Source organism: Elgaria multicarinata, chromosome 2, assembly GCF_023053635.1.
Source record: "Elgaria multicarinata webbii isolate HBS135686 ecotype San Diego chromosome 2, rElgMul1.1.pri, whole genome shotgun sequence".
Classification (NCBI taxonomy): Eukaryota; Metazoa; Chordata; class Lepidosauria; order Squamata; family Anguidae; genus Elgaria; species Elgaria multicarinata.
The window spans coordinates 16,616,568-16,639,714 of NC_086172.1; the positions used below are offsets into that span (position 1 = coordinate 16,616,568).

Below are 23,147 nucleotides of genomic sequence, written 5' to 3' on the forward strand. Positions count from 1 at the left end.
TTAGGGTAGTAAGACATTAAATATTATCCTATATTAAACAATGAAGACAATTCGCTTCCGGCAAGATGGCAATGTGAGCAGCTGCCTTCTTGCTCTTTGTTTTAATTTTTTAAAAATCTTTGGATGGTGGTCAGTGCACTAGGTTTTTTATTATTATTTCTTCTCATCACAATTGAACTTTGGAGGAGAGCAGAGCAAACTTTCCCTCCCTTTGCAGGAATTTCAAAAGTTGAACAATAAATTTCCTTCCATTCCTTATCTGCTCGGGATGCCACATTTGCTCCAGCCACGTGGGGGTCAGCAGTGGAGATATGGATGCAAGTAGGAGAGCAGTATGAAATTATACTCAGCCTTGAAATACAAGAGGAATAGAAGCAAGTAGTGCGAGTGAAAAGAAGAAAGCTTATACCGTATGGGGTTTCCCCTCTCCCCCCCCCCCCCCCTATAAATCTGTACTCATGAGATGGGGCTTACTAGAAGACGAAAGAGAAAACTGGATCAGTCCTTAGCCAACCAAAGCAAGTTGTTAAACAATTTTGCTCTGGTAAAGAAACCAAAGATAAAGAAGAAAGGTTTTACTCCAAGGTTAAAAGAGACATTGGTCTCCAAAATAAATCTAGAACAGGCACCTCTACACCCACCTGAGTATTGTCTGACTTTAATTGAAGAATATGCCCAGAATTTAGACAATGTATCTCTGCCCTGAGCAAGAGCACCTTTCCATTTATGATGATGCTGAGTTACTAGATCAATCTAATCTGGAGCTTCTTAGCTCACAATGCATATTGCAGCAGCGATTAGTGAAGAAGCTTTTTGAGGGGCTATCTGGTCTTAAAATGACAGTGCAGAATTTAATTCCAGCTATAAAACAATTGATGTATGAGGCTTGATGTATGAGCAGCTGGCCAAAATAAGCTCAGAGTGCCCCCTGACATAGCCCAGCACATAGGGGGGAAGTGCTTGAAACTGATGGTCAGACGAGCCTGCCAGCTGATTTTGTTGCCTTACCAAACTCAGTGAATGGCCCAAAAAAGACAAATAGACTTCATAGTGGCTTTGATAACATCCTCTTAGTGGTCAGTTCTGCTAACTGAGAAAGATATCAGATTGAAACCTCATTCTAGTGCGAAGACCAAGAAGCCTTTTAGAACTGCTGGATAAGGCTCCATGTGAAGGCTCAAGAAGAAGAAGATAAATAGGACAAATAAGATAAAGCCTGGATCAAAAAGCAAACTACTGAAGATGGGATGAATCCAGTGCTTCCCACTCTTCCTCCTGTCCATTAAGCCTCCAGCGCTCAGCAAGTGATACAAGATTTGATGTCTCCCTCATAGCATTATAAAGAAACAGCAGACTGACATGGTCCAACCTTTCCCCCTAATTCTAATGAAACGTCAGGTGTTTTATGTAACTATCCAAAACCGCCAGGGCTTTTAACCCAGCCTGAGAGGAAACTCCATCTCCTTCACATTTTGAAAAAGGTGAGAGTAGGTTCCACTGTGACAGTGGACATTGAGAGAGTGGATTATTTATACTATAATTATCGCAAGAGCTATGATAGCATGTGTTAATCAGCATGTTGCAAATATTGTCCTTGGAGCCAGCGCCCTTTTAACTAAATTGGGCATTGGTGTGAATCTCTGCTTTGTCCAGCCACTCCCCATGTCCTTTAATCTGCAGTGCTCACTTCAGGAAAGGGTGATACCTCACAACAATTGCATACCACTGGGATCCTGGTATAAGCCAGCTAAGGACAAGTGTCTGGCAGGCAATTTGATTGATTTGGATGTCAGAAGAAAGCTCTATGCAAACAGATCAGACCCCCCCCCTCCCGCCCCCCAAAATTGGGCAGAGCTCTCAACGATGTTATTTAGTTAGCTCCATTGGAATGTGAAGCTGGAAATCATGAAGATTCAAGGCAACCAATGGTACTAAACAAATATGGAGGCCCGCTGTTAGAAAAAGTTCCTTATGTCAGTGATCTCCCTTAGGGAGTATTCTAAACCTTGAGGAGGTAGCTTCTTGTAATCCGTTTGAAGATTTGTCATCAGCACAGAAGTCGATACTACTTGAGAAGTTGAACACCGCTCAAGTAGGGTAACTGGCTAAATGTAGTCATATTGAATCGTATAAGCCAGTTTCTTACTGGTGTAGAAGGGACCTTAGTGGCATCTTTCGATGCTTTACCCAAAGAGGATCAATTAGCAACTATTGTTTTTCTTAGGGCCCTGCAGTTCAGAATTTTAAACAAATTTCTACGTAGGGATCAGTCAAACACTAATGAAAAGGCCAAAACCATGGCAATACTCCCATCACAAAACGTTGTAGAAGCAACTGCTTCCCAAAGGCAAGAAGCTCTAGGAGTGAGAAGCCTTGAGAGGACTGTGAGGAATTAATGGTAGATGGCGAGTTAATCTCTCAAGAGGGGGAAGGTATTTCCTAATGGAAGTATTTCCCAAAGCATGTTCACTCTATCCAGAAATTAACACTATTAGAAGACGCTTTGATGGTCAGATTTTTCGCTTTGAAACTACCCTGTCAGTGGATGAATTAGTGGGGAAGAGGAAGGGCAAACCTCAGATTAAACACCAGATCAAACTACTCTAAACCAGTATTGAATCCTGCCATTTTTGAGGGTAAACTGCCTTTGTCCCAGGAGTGTGTTTCTTGTAATATGACATCTCCCTTGGCCCATAAAGCACCTAAAGCAGAGTCAAATGATGCAGCAAAATGCCCCCTTAAAAGAATTGACAGAAAGAACTCCAAAAGAACATGTATGCTAAATCCCTGCACCCACAATTGGCATGGAAGGCATCCCTAGAGCCTCAAGGAATACCACTAAAACTATTGTCATGGAATATTTCAGAGTAGGATAACAAAGGACATGGCTTTCTTGAGTTTCTCCCACAATTTCAGCTGTTCGGTTTACAAGAAACATGGGCTCCTAAAAACTGAAATACAATAATTTAGCACGTTTTTAGTTCCAGCGAGGAAGGACCAAAGGAAAAGGGAGTAGAGGTAGTCTTGTTTTGGGTGTGGCTTCTAGTTTAGATGTAGAGATTCAGAATATCAAATCCAACTCAACTTGTTTCCAAACTATCCATCTGAAAAGCTAAAAGGGTTTTGAATTAATTTGCATACAATTACAATCTACAGCTTGTAATTCAGACATATGGGGTTCTTTAGAGTACCGCCTGGCAGCAGTTAACCAACAATTTCCTACATCTTTAATGATTGTCATGAGAAATTTGTAAGGGATCTGCTTTCTGTTGTTATTATGATGCTGGGGTACAGGGGTTTAGTGAACGCTGGGGTAGGGGAACAATGGGGCAAGTAGGTATACAAACATAGAACATTGTACCAAAGATTGTATGTTTTAGTTTAGATAAGGCCTGATGGCAAATGATTTGGAAATATGGTTCGATATTGCTCAAAATTAATTACTCATAAGAACTTGTGACTTGGTATTGCTCAAAAGACGTTAGACATAAGAACTTGTGACATGTACCAACTGTAACTAGGTGAAGGATCCAGGGTTAAAAACAGGTGAGGTGGTTGGAAAAATCCCCATGTCCATAAGAACAGAGAAGTAGACCAGACAGTTGACCACATAAAAAGCAGAAGTAATGTCCATCTTTGATGCCAGAAGGGATAGAATATTCTGGGAAGAGCATGATCTAAATCTATGATGTGGACCAGTAGATTTCGCTATTTCAGAATAAATATGTATTAGGAGGAAGGTCTTTGTCTTTGAGAAGGGCATTTAAGTCTGAACACAAAGATATCTTCTCTTTCCCTCAGTCATGACTTGGTCTTGTCTGGGAGAGATGGGAGTCCCTCTGTGAAGAAGAGCTCCTTTGCAGAATCAGTATGAATGAGGCAGATACTTTTCTTTCTTCTCTAAAGCCATCAAGACGTCCACTGATTTCAGTGGTGGTTCAGGCCTAGTTGCTGGGCCTGAGACCACAGTCTTTCTTGAGAAGGGGGAAGAGTCAGCACTGGTGTTGTCATGTTGTTATTGTCTGTGTTTGTCTACGTTTGTCTTTGCAAAGACCTTGTTCTCCAAAAATCTGCCAGACTTGTGAGTACATTCTTTTAATTTGCTTTGCGGAATGGAGGTTTGTGTGTCTGTTTAACTTTAACTTTCTTATTGTTTTAATAAATGTTTTAAAGTTACAACAGTTTCATTGAGTTTGTGAGTCTGAGTGAAGTCAATCATTCTCTGTGTCGATCTCTGGATCTTCCTTACACCTACTATAGTGGGGAATTTAAGGAGTAAGGTACTGCAGGAACCTACGCTTCCAAACAGCCTATGTTCAGTACTTCTTAAAATTAAAAAGACCACCAGTAAATCCCCTTACAGATTCCAATGCTAGAATGGGTGATGTGTATATAACTGCCAGTGCAAGGCTTGGTTTGAACCCAGAAGATACTGCCTGTCTCCCATTTAGGAAATCTGTGGACAAAATAATTAATGTGGCAGGTATCCATTTGTTCAAGTTAGCTTATTAATTTAGGGTGTTTTTTTGTAATGGCACCAGGCAGGACACATCAGCAGGGGATTTCACTTTCTCCTGGAAGTGTCATAGATTATCTGCTATGCAGTTCTGAACGTGCAGCCTTATATAAAGAGTTTTACCATCAGAGTCTAACCAGCGAGTGACCACCAACCATAGTGTTTGGAGTTGACTGATTTCCAGGTCGTTTTGAAAGCTCTGGGATATGAGGGCCCTTGTGTACAAAAAGGGGAAACAAAATTTGAGGTGGTTTCTTGATACCCAGTCGAAAGCGGAGGACGCTCTCCTCAGTGAACGGAAATAGATTGCTGGGAGAAGAAACTTATGATCCACTACCCGTCTATTATGATACTGTGCAACTTGCAAGTACTCTCGCTTCTTGCTCTATAACGTGCTCTGTACGCCAAGCCGTCAATCTTCAAGATGGTTTGATAGCTAATGTAGATTGGCAAGATATGATTGGCTTCCATGGTGTAAGCAAGTTAGTTCCAATGCCACCACTTCTGCAATGAAAGCATGGACTGAGAAGAGCCGTCTCTGTAGGAACTGCTGAAAGGCAAACTAGCTTCCTTTTATGCACAAATGTGGGCAGAAATCGAATGTGCTGCATAAAGGTTTTGGGACTTAGCGTCTGGTAAGCTAAAGGTTTTGTGCATAATGGCTCATGGAATAGCCATTGGTAAGCTAGCAAACTAAAAGCCCAGAGTTCAACATACATCAGTGTTGAGATTTGCCAGTGTGAAGGGTGGGAGACTTGTGTTGCTAGCTCTAAGAGTTTTTGCTGCCAAGGTTATTCCTCAGATGATATATGGGGTAGAAATTTGGGGTATTCCAGGGCCAATCCAGTTGGAGTCAGTACAGAATACTTTAATACCTTTATATGCATCTTACTGGGACTGCCACCAGGAATGCCCACAGTCTTTCTGCGAGCGGAAGTGAGTGCAATGCCAATTTTATATTTTACTTTGAGGACCATTTATTATTATTATTTTTTAAAAATTGAATTACTCTGTAAATGCTGGTTAAACGGTGTAATCACATTCACCATTTCAAAACACCTGAATAGCTAAAAGTATTTTTTTACTATAGAAATATGGGCTCAATCGTCTAGCTGACATAAAATTAAAGTGCGTATTTGAGAGCTGTTTGCAAAAAAGGATATGAACTATCCGTTTATCCAGATTTTCTATTTCCTTCTCTTTTTTTAAATGGCACTGCAGTTCAAGTACTTGCTTGAACTAAATCCACCTCTATCTAACCCCAGTGAGATTAAATAAAATAAATAAGCTGAACTCAGCAAATTGTTGGAGAGGTTGTCAAAAAATAAATAAAAAGGAACGTATTTACATACATATGTGGTGGGAATGTGAATTTGTACAAAAATTGTGGAAAATGGTGTTTAATGAGATAAAAGAATTTTTAGGAATGGAGATTGGAGAGACACCTATGGTGGCATTGTTATCATTATATGGAGAATTAAATTGTAATAAAGAGACAAAAGAATTGATAACGAATTTGCTAACAGCAGCAAGGTTAATGATATCTAGGAACTGGAAGGTTCAAGGGGATTACCATATAGAAGATTGGTATGAAGAGATTTGGGATATTGCTATTAATGATAAATTAACATGTAATATAAAAGTGAGACGAGGAATAACAAAAACGAATGATTTTGAGGGAATATGGAAACAGTTCCTAGAATTTGTTTTATCTAAGGGGAGTAGGAAACCACCTCCAGAAGAAACAATGTGATTTTGGAAAGAGGAATAAGATCCCAGAGTGGGGGGTGCACTTTTATGTTAAGTATGATTATGTTAACAGATTAAGCTCGAATATATGTTATTAAGGTTATCTAACATTTATGTATTATGTTGTTTTCTTTATTGTATGAGTATGTTTAAGTATTGAAATAAAAAAAAATTTTTTTTTTTTAAAAAAGAACTAAGTCCACCTCTTCACAAGGCATTCACTGCCTGCACTGCCAGACAATGAAATCCAACTTTTTGGGAAGGTAGATTCAAGAAAATCCCCAAAGAGTAGCACCTATGCATTTGCAGCAGCCAATGGGTAGACAACACTATGCACTATATGCTACGTTGTAAATTGTATGAAACACCTAGGAAAAATCATTTAGAGAAGTTCTTACGGGTGATTCCTACCCCCAGATAAGATCAAATATCTGCTGCTCCATACAGACAGGTCTGTAATGTTTACCACAGCCAAATTTGCAGTGAAGGCTGCTCAGCTTAGATAAACTCGTGTGGCCTGTCTTAAAATTTAAGATTTTAGATTTACGCACATGTATGTTCTAACATTTTATAATTTCTTGTGTGTGACACGCTTTTATATTCTACGTATAATTTATGTGTACTTGTCTGGCTAAAACCTGCACTTGGTTGCTTGCAATAAATTGCTTGTTTGAAGATGGTTATAATATCTAAATAGTGATTTCTCTCTTCTAGTGTATAGGTTGGCTTATATGCGACTGAATGATTTATGTTTACATCTTCTGTCTGACCATCCTGAACTCAAACATTTAATCTGGACACTTTTTCATCACACATTGCAAAATGAATATGAACTTATGAAAGACAGGCACTTAGACCAGGTAATGTCTTTGGTAGTGGTGGGCTGACAGTATGGGTGACTTTTCTTTGTTATTTTAAAACCAGAATCTCTGTGTGTGTTACATTAAAATGCAAGAGTGCGTTCTCAGAAGCTCTTAACGATTCAGGTATAGTTAATATGTGTTCAGTGATCATGAATGTTCCTTAAGAACATAAAATGTGTTCTGCTGGATCTGTAGTCCAGCATTCTTTGAAAGAGTCCGAACAATCAGCAGATACCACTTGGCCCAACATAAATTTGTCAGTGGTCTCCAGTGAACCTTGGCTTGTCATGAACTGTGGGATACGTTAGTCCCTTTTTTCCATCACAAAGTTGTTCTTCAAGTATTTTGTATTTAAAATTGGTGGAGAACTAGTTAGGAAAGCCTGTTCCCTCTGATAGCCCTCAGGGAGTTTCCTGTTGACACAACTGGTGCTCTTGTTGAACCACTGGTTAATCTCCAATATGCAGAGATGACCCAGGTGCCTTCTTCCACTGATTAGAGCTTTCTCGTATATTAGGGACCTTTATTATTATTATTATTATTATTATTATTATTATTATTATTATTATTATTATTTATTTATTTATTTATTTATTTATATAGCACCATCAATGTACATGGTGCTGTACAGAGTAAAACAGTAAATAGCAAGACCCTGCCGCATAGGCTTACAATCTAATAAAATCATAGTAAAACAATAAGGAGGGGAAGAGAATGCAAACAGGTACAGGGTAGGGTAAGCAGGCACTGGGTAGGGAAAAACTAACAGTAGAAAGTAACAGTAGAAGTCTGCACAACATCAAGTTTTAAAAGCTTTAGGAAAAAGAAAGGTTTTTAGCTGAGCTTTAAAAGCTGCGGTTGAACTTGTAGTTCTCAAATGTTCTGGAAGAGCGTTCCAGGCGTAAGGGGCAGCAGACGAAAATGGACGAAGTGATGGAGTAGCAGGAAAGAGGACTAAAATATAAATTGAGAAAAACTTGAGCCACAGCCAACCAGACACAGGCTATGACTCTTTTAGATGTCAGCAAAGAAGGAAATACTTTCCACCATCTCTGCATCAGTACAGTGTTGTCCAGCTGACCTATTACAAGTAGTGCTTCAGCTATTGGGCGTTATAAACATGCAATAAATAAATAAATAATAGTGCAAAGCCTATTAATAATAGGCTCCATTCATTCATTCATGCTCTTGGGCAACTCACAAAAGTTACAAGCCAAAATACAACATGGAAATAATCTAACATATTTAACATACAACATTTTTTAAAATTATAACAACTAAAAAGTTATCAATAATATACCAGAACCTGATTAAACAGCTGTTATTAAAGACCCCATCATATGCTACTAAATGCCTGAGAGTTGAGGAAAATCAGCCTTCGGCCGAAAAGATGGCAATGTTGGCACCGGGTGGACCTCAGTAAGGAGAGCGTGTGTAGCACTGAGAAGTTCCTCTCCCTTTTTGCCATCCTCTGAACCTCCCTCAGAAAAGATCCATATGTTGATTGCAGTGTATGGGTAGATTTGTATTGGGAGAGGCATAGCATCAGACATTGCAGTCCCAAGACATCTAAGACTTTATAGATTAAAACTAGGCTTCTAGGGAGCTCAGAGAGAACCTTCAGTAGTAATCTCTGGTGATCAAACTGATTGCTTCCAATCCAACTTGGATGCCACTTGTACCATGTTCATATGACATGCTAAACCATAGTGCTTAAACATTTTGAGCTAAGCATTATGTCTTAGCATGCTGTGTGAACCATTCCTAACCATGGTGTTTAGCCGTAGTCTAAACACGCTCACTAATCATTTGCTGCAAAAGGGTTAGGAGCCTAACCAGGCCCTTTGCATGCAGTTCAAGTCCAAGGCATTACTAGAGATGCATTTGACCAGAATTGTTTGGATGAATTTCAGTTACTGCAATAATGATGTGGACAAAGTGCTTGGAGGAGTGTGACCCATGTGTCCACTCATTGCTTGTCCTTCATGGATGGTTTAACTGGTTTTCTTGCAAATTGCAGAGGGTTGGACTAGATGATTGTTGTGGTCCCTCAACACCACAATTCTATGGTTGATAACATATTACTAAAGGAGGGATAGAGGAGGGTTGGGGCCAGGATGTAATCCCAACTGTCTTAGATCCAAATAATTATAACTGCCAGCAGGCTGAAAACCTTCCTGTTTCTGGGCAAGTAGTATACTCTGTATACTACTGGGCAAGATATTCCAGTAGATGGTGACGGTACATTGCCAGAGCTGATTATCTGGACCCATTTAAATATGATTTTAGGCCCAGGTTTCCCATTGAAACTGCATTGATTTTTCCTGGTGGATTGACCTATTAGAAAAATCCACCAAACAGGGGGAATATTTATTATTTATTATATTTATTTGTATCCCGCCCTTTGCCCAATACTGGGCCTCAAGGCAGCCTTACAAAGTTTAAAACATACATGGGGGGGGGCATATGACCCCATTTTTTCCCTGTCAGTTCACTGAGTGACACCAGATGGTATCACCAAGTAAAATACCAAGACCTGATAAAATAGCTGACATTAAAAGTCATTGACTGGGTTCAGCCAGTCAACCCACATATAACCCACATTGGATTAACCCACATTGGGTTAAATAACCCAGTCTGCATCAGACTGGGTTATTTTGGCCAAAAAAGATATGATGGGTTATCGTGTCATGTGGTGAGAGCTTGTTTTAACCCACAATGCCCTATTTGACAAAAATAACACACAGTCTGAAAAGTGGGTTATTTAACCTATCTTTGTCATGTGGTCACCATGGGTTATTTTGCCTGGCTACAGAGCTGCATGGCAAGAGTGATCAAAGGCGCTGCTGCTCTGCTCTTCTCTGGCTTCCCTCTTAGTGACCAAGCCAATAGCGTAAAGGTGATTGGTCCCACAAGGTATTGTAGGCATCTCCCACTTTTTGGTGCACTTGGAATTTTTGGTTCTTTCAGAGTTAGGGTGTTGCGTTTCCATAGTGCATCGGGGATTTCCACTCTTGATCCAACAGGGTCCCATGGAGCTGAAAAATGTGAACTATGCCTCTCTCAAACCAGGCAATTACAGCAGTCACACTGCACTCTGTTTTCCAACGATTTGGGCGAAATCCTGGCACCCTACATGAACGTCATCCTGGGATCCTTGTTCTCCCCACTCCTCTGTCCTGTCCCCCTCTGTTCCCTGGAAAGGAAAGTATGGTGAGGGGAATGAGGCGTCCTCAGAAAAGAGCATAGCCTTTTGTCTGGAAACCTGAGTAGCCCGTTCTCCACCAACAACTCTGCTAGCCCTCTTTCTCTTTAAATGATAGTGGAAGGTATACTAAGCATCATAGAATCGTAGAGTTGGAAGGGACCACAAGAAGAATCTAGTCTAATCCTCGGCAATGTGCAGAAAAACCAATTAAGCCATTCCATGAGAGGTGGCTGTCCAGCCTTTTCTTAAAAACCTCCACAGATGGAGAACGCACTACCATAGGTGGACTGTTCCACTGTTGCCCAGATCTTACCGTCAGGAAGCTTTTCCTTCTATTTAATCAAATCTAGGTAGCTGTAACTTTTACCCATTATTTTGGGTTCTAATATCTGTCCAGGGAAAATAGTTCTTAACCATTGTCCCTGCGTCACCCTTTTATGTACCTGAACTCTGCTAACATATCTCCACTCAGTAAGGACTTCATGCGTCTTTGATATAATGCTGCTTCTAATGCAGCCCACAACTACATTGGCCCTTCTAGTAGCTATTTCACACTGCTGACTCATGTTCAGCTTGCAGTTGACAACACACCCAAATCCTTCTCTGATGCAGTGGTTTCAAGCCATGAACCCCTCAACTTGTAAGTGTACCCTACATTTCCCCTCCCTTACATTTCTCTTGTTCCTCTCAACCTGTCCAGATTAGATTGCAGCCCCATTCTGTCATCATGGGTGTTGGCCAGACCTCTCAGTTTTGTGTCATCCACAAATTTGATAAGCCCATCAGTCCCATCATCCAGGTCACTAGAAAAATGTTTACTGCTCTCCAACTCAATGTAGGGCCATTAATGCTGACTCTCTCAGTGTGGTTAGCCAGCCAGTTGTGACACTACTTATTGTAGCGCCAGCCAAGCCAAACTTTGACAGTGTCAATGAGAATGTCATGTGGAACCTTGTCTAAAGTTTTGCCGAAATCAACATAGATTATGTCCACAGCATTCCCATTGTCCACTACAGTAGTTACCCTGTCAAAGGAGACAAGATTTTTCTCACATGACCTATTTTTGACAAAACCTTGCTGACTTTTAGCAATCACAGGCATTGTCTTCAGGATGCTTACAGATGGTCTGCTCACTGGACTTATAGGCCCCTTCCAGCTCTACTACTATATGATTCTATGATTACCTGTTCTAACATCTTTTCAGGGATTGTTGTTAGGCTCTCTGCTCAATAATTACTGGGGTCCTCTTTTTCCCCCTTTCTTGAAGAGGGCAACTACATTTGCTCTTCTCCCGTCCTCTTGTCCTCCTCCCCAGTTCTCTGTCAAAGATAAATTGACAGAGCCAGTTCCTTCAATATTCTAGGGATGTATCTCATCAGGGCCTGGGGACTTGAAGGCATTCCCTGTAACTAGCCAAATGTCAATATATCTGTAAATGTGATCTAGCCACACATCCAAATAACTACACATCCTTATGTCTTCACATTGAAATATCTACGCGGTGATGTATTCACACATTGACAATGATGTAATGAAATTGCCCTAATACTGGAAGAATTGTGATTTAATACTAAATCGAAGTAGTGGTCCTCACTGGTTGTTTAGAAATGCTGAACTGAGATTTAGGATATTGGAGGAGTAGATTAGAGAAGTGAGTGTAGTAAATGCACAGGAATGTGATGCTGTCTCGAGTGCCTCCAGATTCTGAGAGTTTGTGTGTGGCATTTGGTCCCGATCCTGCGAAACCCAAAAGTTGTCCAGCTATTCCCCTGTTTTGGTGCACCCAGGATTTACTCTCCTTGGTGAGTTATCATGCAGAGATCTGATGGTAGATCGCGTGGCTCCAGATTGGGGGGAAGGGTGTGTGAGCGGTTTTGTACCAATCCTGCAAACGCCCAGCGCTTCAGAGGTAAAACAGTGCCATTGCTCGGGCAGAAGGACTACAGCAGAACAGAGGGGTGAAATTACATATAGTAGTTTAATGAGCTACTCACAGTAGCTTATCAGTCTGTTCATGTGGAGAGGGAATAAGCTACTGTCACATCTGCATGTGGCCATTCAGTTCACTGGGGGCTCATCTACACTAAGCAGGATATTCCACTATGAAAGTGTTATATAAAAGGCAGGAGGCACACCAAGCAGGATATAGCCGTATGAAAGCGGTATATAGTATGTGTCAATGGGCTCCATCAGTTTATTTATTTATTACGTTTTTATACCGCCCAATAGCCGAAGCTCTCTGGGCTGTTCACAAAAATTAAAACCATAATAAAACAACCAACAGGTTAAAAGCACACATACAAAATACAGTATAAAAAGCACAACCAGGATAAAACCACGCAGTTGTCAGTGCGCTTCAATACCTCTATAGAGCAGTAGTGTGGCTCCTGCCTCTTACATCCCGCTTTCGTAGTGGAATATCCTGCTTCGTGTAGATGAGCCTTGGGTGGCACTAACCTCGGAAGAGGAGGCACTACGAAGCTTTCTTCAGCAGCAGGGAGGTGGCGGGGTAAATATCCAAGTGGAGAGTTTCACCTCCAAGGTCAGAGCTCTCTTTACAGTCTTGGAGGTGAAAATCCCCAGTAGCCTTTGGGCCCCTCAGACAAAAATGACTTACAATAATGACATATTTAAATCCTACAGTAATTTGATTTGTGGTAGCTAGCAGAAATTGCAGGTCTTTAATTTGTTGAGTGGTTGCTCAGTGTTCACATTTTTATTCTGCCTAGGGGTGATGGAAGTTGTTGGCCCAAATATCTGTCTTATAGCTTCTGAGAAGGAGCATAATGGAGTTAAGATGCTACCTTGATTTACCAGTTCTGATGGCCACTCTCTGCTTTTCAATAGATTATGATGTGTTCCATGTATGCCATATGTAAGGTGAAGAACATTGATCTCAGATTTAAAACTATTGTGACAGCATATAAGGAACTCACTAATGCAAATCAAGAGGTATGGAAAGCTTTTCAGCATAATTTTCTGTGTAACTATTTGAATTAAAACTGTTGTTATATCCAGGATATATTTGATGCATTCAGTGTATTATGTAGGCAGATCAAAATGAGTCCTATTGTATCCCAACACTGACAAACATTTAAAACAAAATATTTTCTCCATGACACTGCTATGTGTCTAAAGCATCTGAATATGATCATACGAGAAGGGTAGCAGACCCTAAACAGTATGGGTACATTAGTCTCTTAAATTAAAGAGGGTCTTGAATTCTTGCAGTATCCAAAATTATATTTAAACATTACGCTTAGCCCCTTCTTTATTCCATCGAGATGTTCCTAATCTGTCACTACTTTGGGAGATGTTCTTTGAAACTCCCTGGAACCAGCATTAACATTCTGCTGCTAATTTATGAGTAAATTTCAAGAAAATCCTGCAGCTCCTGGCAGATATTCAAGGTGTGTCAGTTTCATAATTTAAGAACAAGGTCAGCTGGTGAAATACAGTAGTGTATATTTTTATTTTGCCCATAGTAACTAAACTGGTGTGTATGCAATTGCCCTGACTCTTCCCATGTTCTTTTAAAATGAATTGCCTTTCTTGGCCCATTATTGCTGAGTCAGATTCAGAGAATTACCCTAATAAAAGGCAATCCTGAAGGGAAATCTAACCACATGATAGACATTACAGATGGGCATATCTATTGGGTGTGCTGTGGAATAGACTGCAAGGAAATGTTAAAGAATGTTTATACATAACTTTCTAATCCTATCTAGACTTTCAAGTGTGTTTTGATCAGGGAAGGACAATATGATTCCATTATAGTCTTCTACAACTTGGTTTTCATGCAGAGACTAAAAACGATTATTTTGCAATATGCTTCCAATAGGGTAAGTAATTGTGCTCGTCCAGAGAGCTTCGGCTATTGGGTGGTATGGAAATGCAATAAATAAATAAATAAATAAATGAATGAATGTCTTGTATGACTAGGTTCAAAAATAACCAACACAAATAACCAATGCTGTGCAGAGTTGACTATTTGAGAACACCTTTGGTTATCGTGTTGTGTGATGGCCACCATTGGTTACTTTGGCAGCCAGAGTCGCAAGGCAATAGCAGTCAAAGTGGCTGCGGCTGCTCTACTCCAGCCGGTAGATGTTTCTCCCAAGTTCTGCCTAGTAACGGATTGCGCAAATAGCCCAACCCCACCATGACTCAACCCGTGGAACTGTCAAACTTCCTCGCCGTTCTGCATCTCGGCCTGCACAGGCTTGCCCATTGCTGTTGCAGCCTTCCTCAACCTGGGGCACTCCAGATGTGTTGGACTGCATCTCCCAGAATGCCCCAGCCAGCTAATGCCCCAACGAGTAATGGGACTGTGCTTGAATGTAACCTGTGAATGTAGTTTCAGCCCCACCACTCCGAGGACCCCAATGAGTTGTGCCTCAGCTTAAGCCAGCCCAAGCAGTAGTCTTCTTATTTGCAGTTTATATTAATCACATCTCACCCTGTGAAAGCAGCCAAGCAGTTTAGGGTCGTAACATCAAAGCATCCCCCCACAGTGCCCTAGCTTGCGCGATGCCACATAGTAGCCTTTTTGATCTCCAAGCTTAGAATTATTTACAGAGAAGTATTTCAGCAAATCTTTTGTAGAAATCATTTAAAAGCATTTAAACTAGTGCTGCTTATTCCTATTCGTTTGTAGGGGTGGGGGTGCCAAAGCAATGGGTGGTTTGGTGAACAGGGACAGCAGGAGAAGGCAGCAAGGGATGCAGGGGAAGGAGGGGGTGAGCGTGCGGCATGGGTGCCGGGGGGTACCAACGTTTGCAGGCGGCTTGGGGAAGAGGGACAGTGGGAGAGATCCCAGCTTCCGAGAGTGGCTTCTAACTCCACTTAAAAGGGCAGAGCCATGCCCAGACTTGTCATCTAGGCTACCCGGGTGGGAAGGGGGGGGAGTGTGAAACCTCTGCACCTCAACAGGTGGAGAGGGAGAGGTCACAGCTGCCCCGAAAAAGGGGGTGAGACTTAGATCTCCATTTTAGATTGGCAGGGCCGTACCCAAACTTGGCAAGCAGGCTGCCCAGGTGGGAAAATCCTGATGCCCCAACAGGCAGGGAGGGAGAGATTATGGCTGCCCTGAAAAGGGAATGGACACACAACCCCCCATTCCAAGCAGCGCATCCAGGCAGAGAGCGGAAGGAGAAAAGGGTGCCCACAGCCCAAAACCAACCGGTCATGGAAGAGTGGCGATGTTTCGGCAGCACGCTGGTCAGCGGTATAGAATTTTGGCAGCCATGGCTGATGGAGGACTGAGAGGGGGAGGGAGGGTGGGGGATGAATGATGGTTCAAAGCATGGACTTGATGCTGAATGTAATCCACACCACAGTTGATAATAATGTGGAAATTATCCTGTAGTTAAGCAATGGTTGAGTTGATTATTAACCACTGTTGACTATAATGGCATCCAAACATGGCCTATAAATTAACAAAAGTTAGAAAAAGTCCATAGCACTGATTTAAAATTCTCATGTTACAGCCTCCAACATTATCACCCATACCACAGATACCTCAGAGCCCTTACAAGTTTTCTAATTCTCCTTTACGTGTTCCTGCGAGAAATAATATTTATATCTCACCTTTGAAGAGTCCCTACAAATTCTCTGAAGTGTTGTTATCACCCACCAAAATGACACCAAGAACAAGGTTGGTAACTTTTTTATTTAAGCAAATGACTAAAATTTGAGGTACCTCAAAATTTACCTACTCATAGGTAAAACCCCTTGTATTCAGTGGGGCTTACTCCAAAGTAAGTGTATTTAGGATTGCTCAGTAAGTCAGTAAATTAAACACAAAAACAAGCTAGACAGGGCTTTTTTAGTGAAAATGATCAGCTTTTGCCATTCCTTCATTGTATAAGCCCTTTAGTATTTGGCTTGTAGTTGCTAAATTAGCTGCAAGAAATACTTATATTCCTTATATTATTTTCCTTATAATTATATTCCTTATATTCAGCCTGTTTAGATGACACACTAAGCCATGGCTAGGCCAATAAACCTTTTGCAGTAAATTGTTAATGAGCGTGTTTAGTCGTGGTTCTGTAGCCACCATGGTTAGGAATGGTTCACATGACACACTAAGCCATAATGTTTAGCTCAGAATTCTTGACCACCATGGCTTAGTGTGTCATCCAAACAGGGTCATTATCTGATTTCTAGATCAACATCTCAAGATAATGTAAAAAATACAGTCTTATTGATACAATTAAAGGAAATTAAGTGCTAAGTAGACTCAGGACACTTTCAGCTTCAGCTACGTTTATGATGACTGTGATCATTGTGTCTTGATTGGAGAAAAGGAGCTTGAGAGAAGGCAAACATAAAAACTGACTCAGTTTGGTTAAAGGAAGGAACACTGCACCACCTCAAAACCCCACTGAATCATCCCCAGACGGCGTTCTGGCTCATTCAGCATTAAGGGTAGCCAAACTGGAGTATTCCCCCTCCCCTACTTATAGCAGGATTGTCAAATCTCTTTCAGCCTGAGGGCTGAGTTACATTTTGGAAGAGCTTTTGAGGGTATTCCAGTAGTGGCTGGAGCAAAATGGCTGGAGCCAAAATACCAATGTATTTTAGTGTAAAGCTTTTATTTCCAGTAACTAAGGATTAGGAAAGGAATCTCAGCCTTTTAGAATGAGGGGGGAACTGCAAATGCTGGGAAGCCACCAGGTAGGGCATGGTGATGGTCAATTGGGGAGCACAGGCAGGATTTGGGTCTGAGGGTCTGTGGGTCTGAGGTTCAACACCCCCTCTATATTATAGGTTTGGGGATTAACAAATTAGTTTTGATTTTTTTCCATTCAATTGTAGTTAATATAACTTGCCTGAAACATCTGTTTTATGGAGAATATTTGTAAAAGTTGCCTCATCCCACTGTGCCAGTTTTTACATACCATGTCTTGTGCCTTTTGACATCCATTTCATAGAAAAATAAAATTAAAGTGCTTTTCTTCATTCTTGTTTTTACAGAATATTGGTATCAATTGGTGAATCCTTTGGGGTGAGTTTCCTGTTTTAAATTATAATTCTTGAAAGTGGGCCAAACAGTGCATAAACTGACATTTCACTGCCTTTTTTTATGTAAAGCAGCTGCTTGACACTGTAAGCAGCATTGGAGGGTGAGGAACTCTTAACTCTTTCCCTGTTGTTTTCCTCTTAAAATTGTCCCCTTCAAGTTTCATTTCTCTCAGAAGGGGAAAGTACTGGAATCTATTTTTCTTCCCTTGTATTAAGTTGGGGAAACAATTTTGAGTAGGGTGACCATATTTTGGAAATCAAAAAGGAGGACAACATGGTCAGCCCCCAAGGGGGTGTGCCCACCAACATGTCTGGCCCCGGGGGGCGAGTCCAGCACCAACATGTCCACCCGAACATAGCCTTGATGTCACATATCTGATTTTACAGCACACAGTTAAGACAAACCTGTTCTACGTAACATCTTAATGTTAAAATCACTGAAATAAAGAACAAGTGAGACATTCAAGTATCTGAAATTTACTTACTCCTACTTTTGTAGCTTTTGCTGTACTTTAAAGCTTTTGCTATGTGATACATTTTTCCCTTCCCTCAAATATCTTTTCTGATTGTGTCTTTACTCCGCTGCAAGCTGCTGCTGTTAACAGATCTTGCTGCTGGCTGGCTTTTTTATTTTTAAATTTCAATTTTTTAAAAACCTTGTGTATGATTGTCACAAGTTTCTCTACCTCTAACATTACGGTGGGTGTTGTGAGCGACGAACACTACTTCGCCCATTCACACTTCTCACTTATATACATTAGCTTCTCAAGGCTTGTGTGTTGGAACCACTTCGCACATCCAGACTTTGAACTCCTGTCTACTTCCTGCACAAACACGGGACTCGGAGATCTTCTTTCTAATGCCCTGCATTGCATGCCAGCACCGTGGGGTTAAGTTACAACAGGTGTCTCTGGGTTGTCTTTTGGGGTAGCTATAATTTTCTAACCCAACCATAGATAATCTAGTGAAAAGAATGGCACACTTTGAGGATATATGTTAAGGACCATATGAATTTTGATGAAACTGAAGGGTTTTATCATTTCCCTCCACCTTTCCTGGCACAGAAAAGGTTAAAAGGGATCTTCGACTAAGTTACTAAACTTCTGTATCTCCTAAGCATCCCAACATTCACTGCCTATTTAGCAGAGGTGCTTTTGACACCTTGAGGATGTACACGCCTCTATTAACTGTAGAGTTGCCACTTTTTATTTAGATCTTCCAACACAACTCCTGCAACAGGAGTTCCAGCAAGCAATTTGTGTGTAGAACTTTCAGCAATGTCATAGCACTGCTTTTACACCCTTCAGTCTGGCATATGTAGTGCCTTTGCAAGCATGGCTGCAGAAGATAATGTACACTGCCACAGAGCCATCTGCTGCACCTTGTCAGGAATCTGGAGAAAAATCGCATATTGTTGGATCCAAGGCTGGTTAGCCATCACCATTTTCAAAGCTACCTTTAGGAGAGGAATACTCCATCTTTGGTCTTAGTTTGGGAGATATATGCAGTGAGAGCCCCGCCCTGGAATGGGTATCACTTTTGAACATCCCATTCAAGGACTCCATCCTCCGCTCTAAGAACATAAACCGTTGGACAAGCTGTGATAAGTTCATTTCTACAATGGATGGAGGGTATATTCTACTCGCCTTGGATGGAGATGTCTCTCTGCTGGGGCATGGGAGAGTAGTGGCTTCAGCGAGTGTCTTTCCTTGGGAGACTTTCAGGGGACTTTCAACAAAAGTTATGTGGAATTCTACGTAACATGTAGTTTGGACCCTAGTGGCATTCTTTTTCTAAAGTTATCCAAAGAACTTGAATATTTTGATAGGGCTAATCAGAACTTTATTTTATCATATTTTCAAGAGTTAGATCTGATTGTTATTTTTTGTGGTCTTCTGGTATTTCTAGATTTCTGAAAAGTTTCAGAAGATAAACCAGATGGTGTGCAGCAGTGATCATCATCTGAAACGTGGTGCTGAAGTAGGCACAGCTCCCAAACCTCTGAAGAGACTACGCTTTGATATAGAAGGACAAGATGAAATCGATGGAAGGTGAGTGTGTTTTAAATTGTTCCTTTCAGCTTTGTGATTTGATTGGAATTGATTGATTTTATTCTATCTATTTATCAGTTATTTTCTAAAGAAAGAAGCAATGGAATATTTTGATATGTGCAACAGTTGGTAATAATTCAACAAAGTAATAGGGGCAGTTGATGAATTTTTCAAAGTAGCTGCTTATACTGCTGGAGAGGGAAGCTGTATTTCATATTGAAATGTGGTTTTCCCCCAAAGTATGCCTGCTAGACACCCTTCTACTTCCATCCCCACTTGAGATTTCCTTCCCGCAGCTGTGACTTCTTTTTTCCTCCTCCCTGTAGTGATTTCCTTCCTTCATCCCCTGCTATTGCCACCATGATTTCCTTGCCACTGCCTACTCCATGCTCGCCTTAGTAACAGGAAGTCTGCAGATTGGGAAACTTCTCCTGCCTCTTTATATTATGCCAATATGAGGTGGAGGGGACTGGAAGTGGTGGGAGAGTCCAGGGAGGAAGAGAAAATCACAAGCGGTGGGAACATGCACCCACTACCACCTCTGATGGCAATTTGTGGTGGTACATACAGACACTTTTTCAAAATGTAAAACATGTTCACAGAGCAAAAAAAGTTTGCAAACTTCTGCTATAATTACACAGGAAAGGGTTGTTGTTTTCACTACAGCTGAGAGCTAATATAACTAGAGCTACCCAGGGCTCAGCTGCATCACGTTAGATGCCTTCTTAGGTGCCCTTCTCATGAGTCATCCTTTTCTTATAAGGAGCCCTCTGTAGTAAGCAAGCATTCCTTTCCTTTCCACCATCCTGTCTCAACATCTTAACATCGGCCCTGGTTAGGCCTCATCTAGAGTATTGTGTCCAGTTCTGGGCTCCACAATTCAAGAAGGATGCAGACAAGCTGGAGCGTGTTCAGAGGAGGGCAACCAGGATGATCAGGGGTCTGGAAACAAAGCCCTATGAAGAGAGACTGAAAGAACTGGGCATGTTTAGCCTGGAGAAGAGAAGATTGAGGGGAGACATGATAGCACTCTTCAAATACTTAAAAGGTTGTCATACAGAGGGGGGCCAGGATCTCTTCTCAATCCTCCCAGAGTGCAGGACACGGAATAACAGGCTCAAGTTAAAGGAAGCCAGATTCCGGCTGGACATCAGGAAAAACTTCCTGACTATTAGAGCAGTACAACAATGGAATCAGTTATCTAGGGAGGTTGTGGGCTCTGCTACACTAGAGGCCTTCAAGAGTCAGCTGGACAACCATCTGTCAGGGATGCTTTAGGGTGGATTCCTGCATTGAGCAGGGGGTTGGACTCGATGGCCTTGTAGGCCCCTTCCGACTCTGCTATTCCATGATTCTATGATCTCTGCCATCTCCAGCATCTTCAACAGCCATTCCTCCATTGTAGGCAATGTTGGACCTTTCCGCAATTGTGCATATAAATGTCTCGCTGCTGTAATCATATATAAAAACAAAGTCCCAAAGCTCTTTTTCATCTGATCGTCCATTATGCCCAACAGAAAATATTCCGGCTTCAATTGTATTTTCGTTTTTAGTAGACCTTACACTACGGATCTTCACCTGGACAATCCCCAGGGGTATCCACCTCTCAGCTATACATATAGCAGGCACCTCCAATGTCCTTGCAGACTCACTGAGTCGCTCAACGGGAACATCCCACGAATAGGAACTTTCCCCTCACATCCAACAGACTATATTCTGGAAATGGGGAACACCCCAAGGGTACTTACTTGCGACAGCACAGAACCGAGTTAGCCGTGAATTCTGCTCCAGGGGAGGACAGAACACCATGTCCATGGGAGACACATTCTTCATCACATGGTGGGGAACCCAATTCTACCTCTTCTCACCTTTCCCCTTACTGACTCAGATCATATCCAAATCAACAGGGAGCACACGAATTGCATAATTATTATAGCACCATGGTGGCCGAGGCAGAATTGGTTCCCCACACTGCTATGCCTGGCTCAGGGACACTACATTTGCCTTCCACCACGGCACAACCTTCTATCCCACAGCAACAGCAAGGTCCTTCATCCGGACATAAAAACCCTGAAACTCACAGCGTGGAGAATACAACATGCATGAATCCCACACCGATACCAGACTGAGTCCAGAGGATATTGGACGCATCTAAGCGCCCTTTATTGTCTAATCATACTCTGCAAAGTGGACAACTTTCCTTCAGTTCGCAACTGGCAATGGTCTCGACCCAAGGAAGGGCCCAGTCACAAATGTCTTATGGTTCCTCACTTACCTTTTTGACAAAGGCCTGAAACCTGCATCTATTTGATTCTACCTGCCCGCTGTTTCCAGCTCACATCCACCAACTGATGGCTTCACACTTTTTTCTCACCCACTAACCAGATCGTTCCTAAGGGGTTTAAACAATCTTGCACCACCCCTCAGATCCCAGACACCAGCATGCAGTTTACCACTTTTCCTAAAAATGTTGACGTCTAAACCCTTCGAACCACTAGCCACCTGTAGCCTACAAATCCTCTCATAGAAAGTCGCCTTCCTTGTTTCCATAACATCGACTAGACGAGTCAGTGAACTATCGGCTCTTGAGAGTAGATGCACCATACCTTATATTTCACAAAGAATCAGTATTGCTGCAGCCAGACGTCTCCTTCCTACCCAAGGTAGCCTCCGATTTCCATCTCAACAAGCCGATCTCGCTACCAGCTTTCTTTTCTAATCTAACCTTCGATCTCGAGAAGCAGCTACACACTCTCAACGTAAGACAAGCCCTGGCCTTCTACAAATCGAGGACGCAAACGTTTAGGTCCTCTCAAAAGCGCTTTGTCTGCTACAGGGAACCAAAAAAAGGGCTCCCCCATCTCAACAACGACTAGTGGCATGGATTCGACAAACAATCCAGCTTGCTTATCAAGTCTCCAAGCGGGAACTACCATCCCAGGTTAAAGCCCACTCCACACGTGGAGTGTCAGCCTCAACAGCCTTTGCCAAGGGTGTCCCCCTGGAGGACTAATGCGGTTGGACATCGCAGTTGACCTTTATTCGACATTACAAGTTGGACATTCATGCCAGAGCCTGTCATCAGTCCTTCAATGAGATACCTTACCCACCACCAGTAAGTCAGCTCGCTAATTGCCCCATTAAGTGTGATGCACAGAGACCACGAAGAAGAAATGCAGGTTTCTTACCTGTAACCGTAGTTCTTTGAGTGCTCATCTGTGCATTCCCACCGTCCCTACTTCGGTGTCAATAATTCTGTCGATACCGAGGCATGGGCTCTCCTGAGATTTGAGATCAAAATGACGGTCTCAAGGAACTGAGGGAGGGATGGGAACACAGTATACATATACATGATGGTGGGGGGAGGAGTTCCCGCCCAAAATCCTTCTCAGCTATTGGAAGTTCCAATTTAAGCTATTGGAAGTTCCCATTAAGTGTGAATGCACAGATGACCACTCAAAGAACTATGGTTATAGGTAAGCAACCTGCATTACTTAAACGTGTTATTAAAGAACGAACATAAATATTAAGTAGTGTTGGTGCTAATAAACATCCTTGATGAACACCTCACATAGCATTAATCAAGTCTGAGCGAGAACCTGAAAGTTCTGTCCTAACCTGAATTTTGATATGAGAGTAAAGTTTCTGTATCAACTTCAATAATCTTTTGTCGATTGAGGATTTGTTTCATGTATCCCGAAGTTGGTCACAGTTAATTGAATCAATGCTGCTGC

The 23,147-nt window shown here is 41.8% G+C and overlaps 1 protein-coding gene across 2 annotated transcripts in view; it reads left to right on the top strand.

Annotated features, from left to right (window-relative positions):
* The window catches only part of RB1 (RB transcriptional corepressor 1), a 71,413-nt gene that overhangs the window by 45,321 nt on the left and 2,945 nt on the right, over positions 1-23,147 (top strand). Inside the window, exons 19-24 of one of the 2 annotated variants that reach the window (XM_063116083.1) lie at positions 6,980-7,125; positions 13,184-13,288; positions 14,065-14,178; positions 15,853-15,992; positions 17,315-17,345; positions 19,271-19,413. In XM_063116083.1, the coding sequence (XP_062972153.1) occupies positions 6,980-7,125; positions 13,184-13,288; positions 14,065-14,178; positions 15,853-15,992; positions 17,315-17,345; positions 19,271-19,413 (679 nt within the window). Of the gene's footprint in view, positions 1-6,979; positions 7,126-13,183; positions 13,289-14,064; positions 14,179-15,825; positions 15,993-17,314; positions 17,346-19,270; positions 19,414-23,147 lie in introns of both variants that reach the window. The other variant, XM_063116082.1, reaches the window with a different exon arrangement.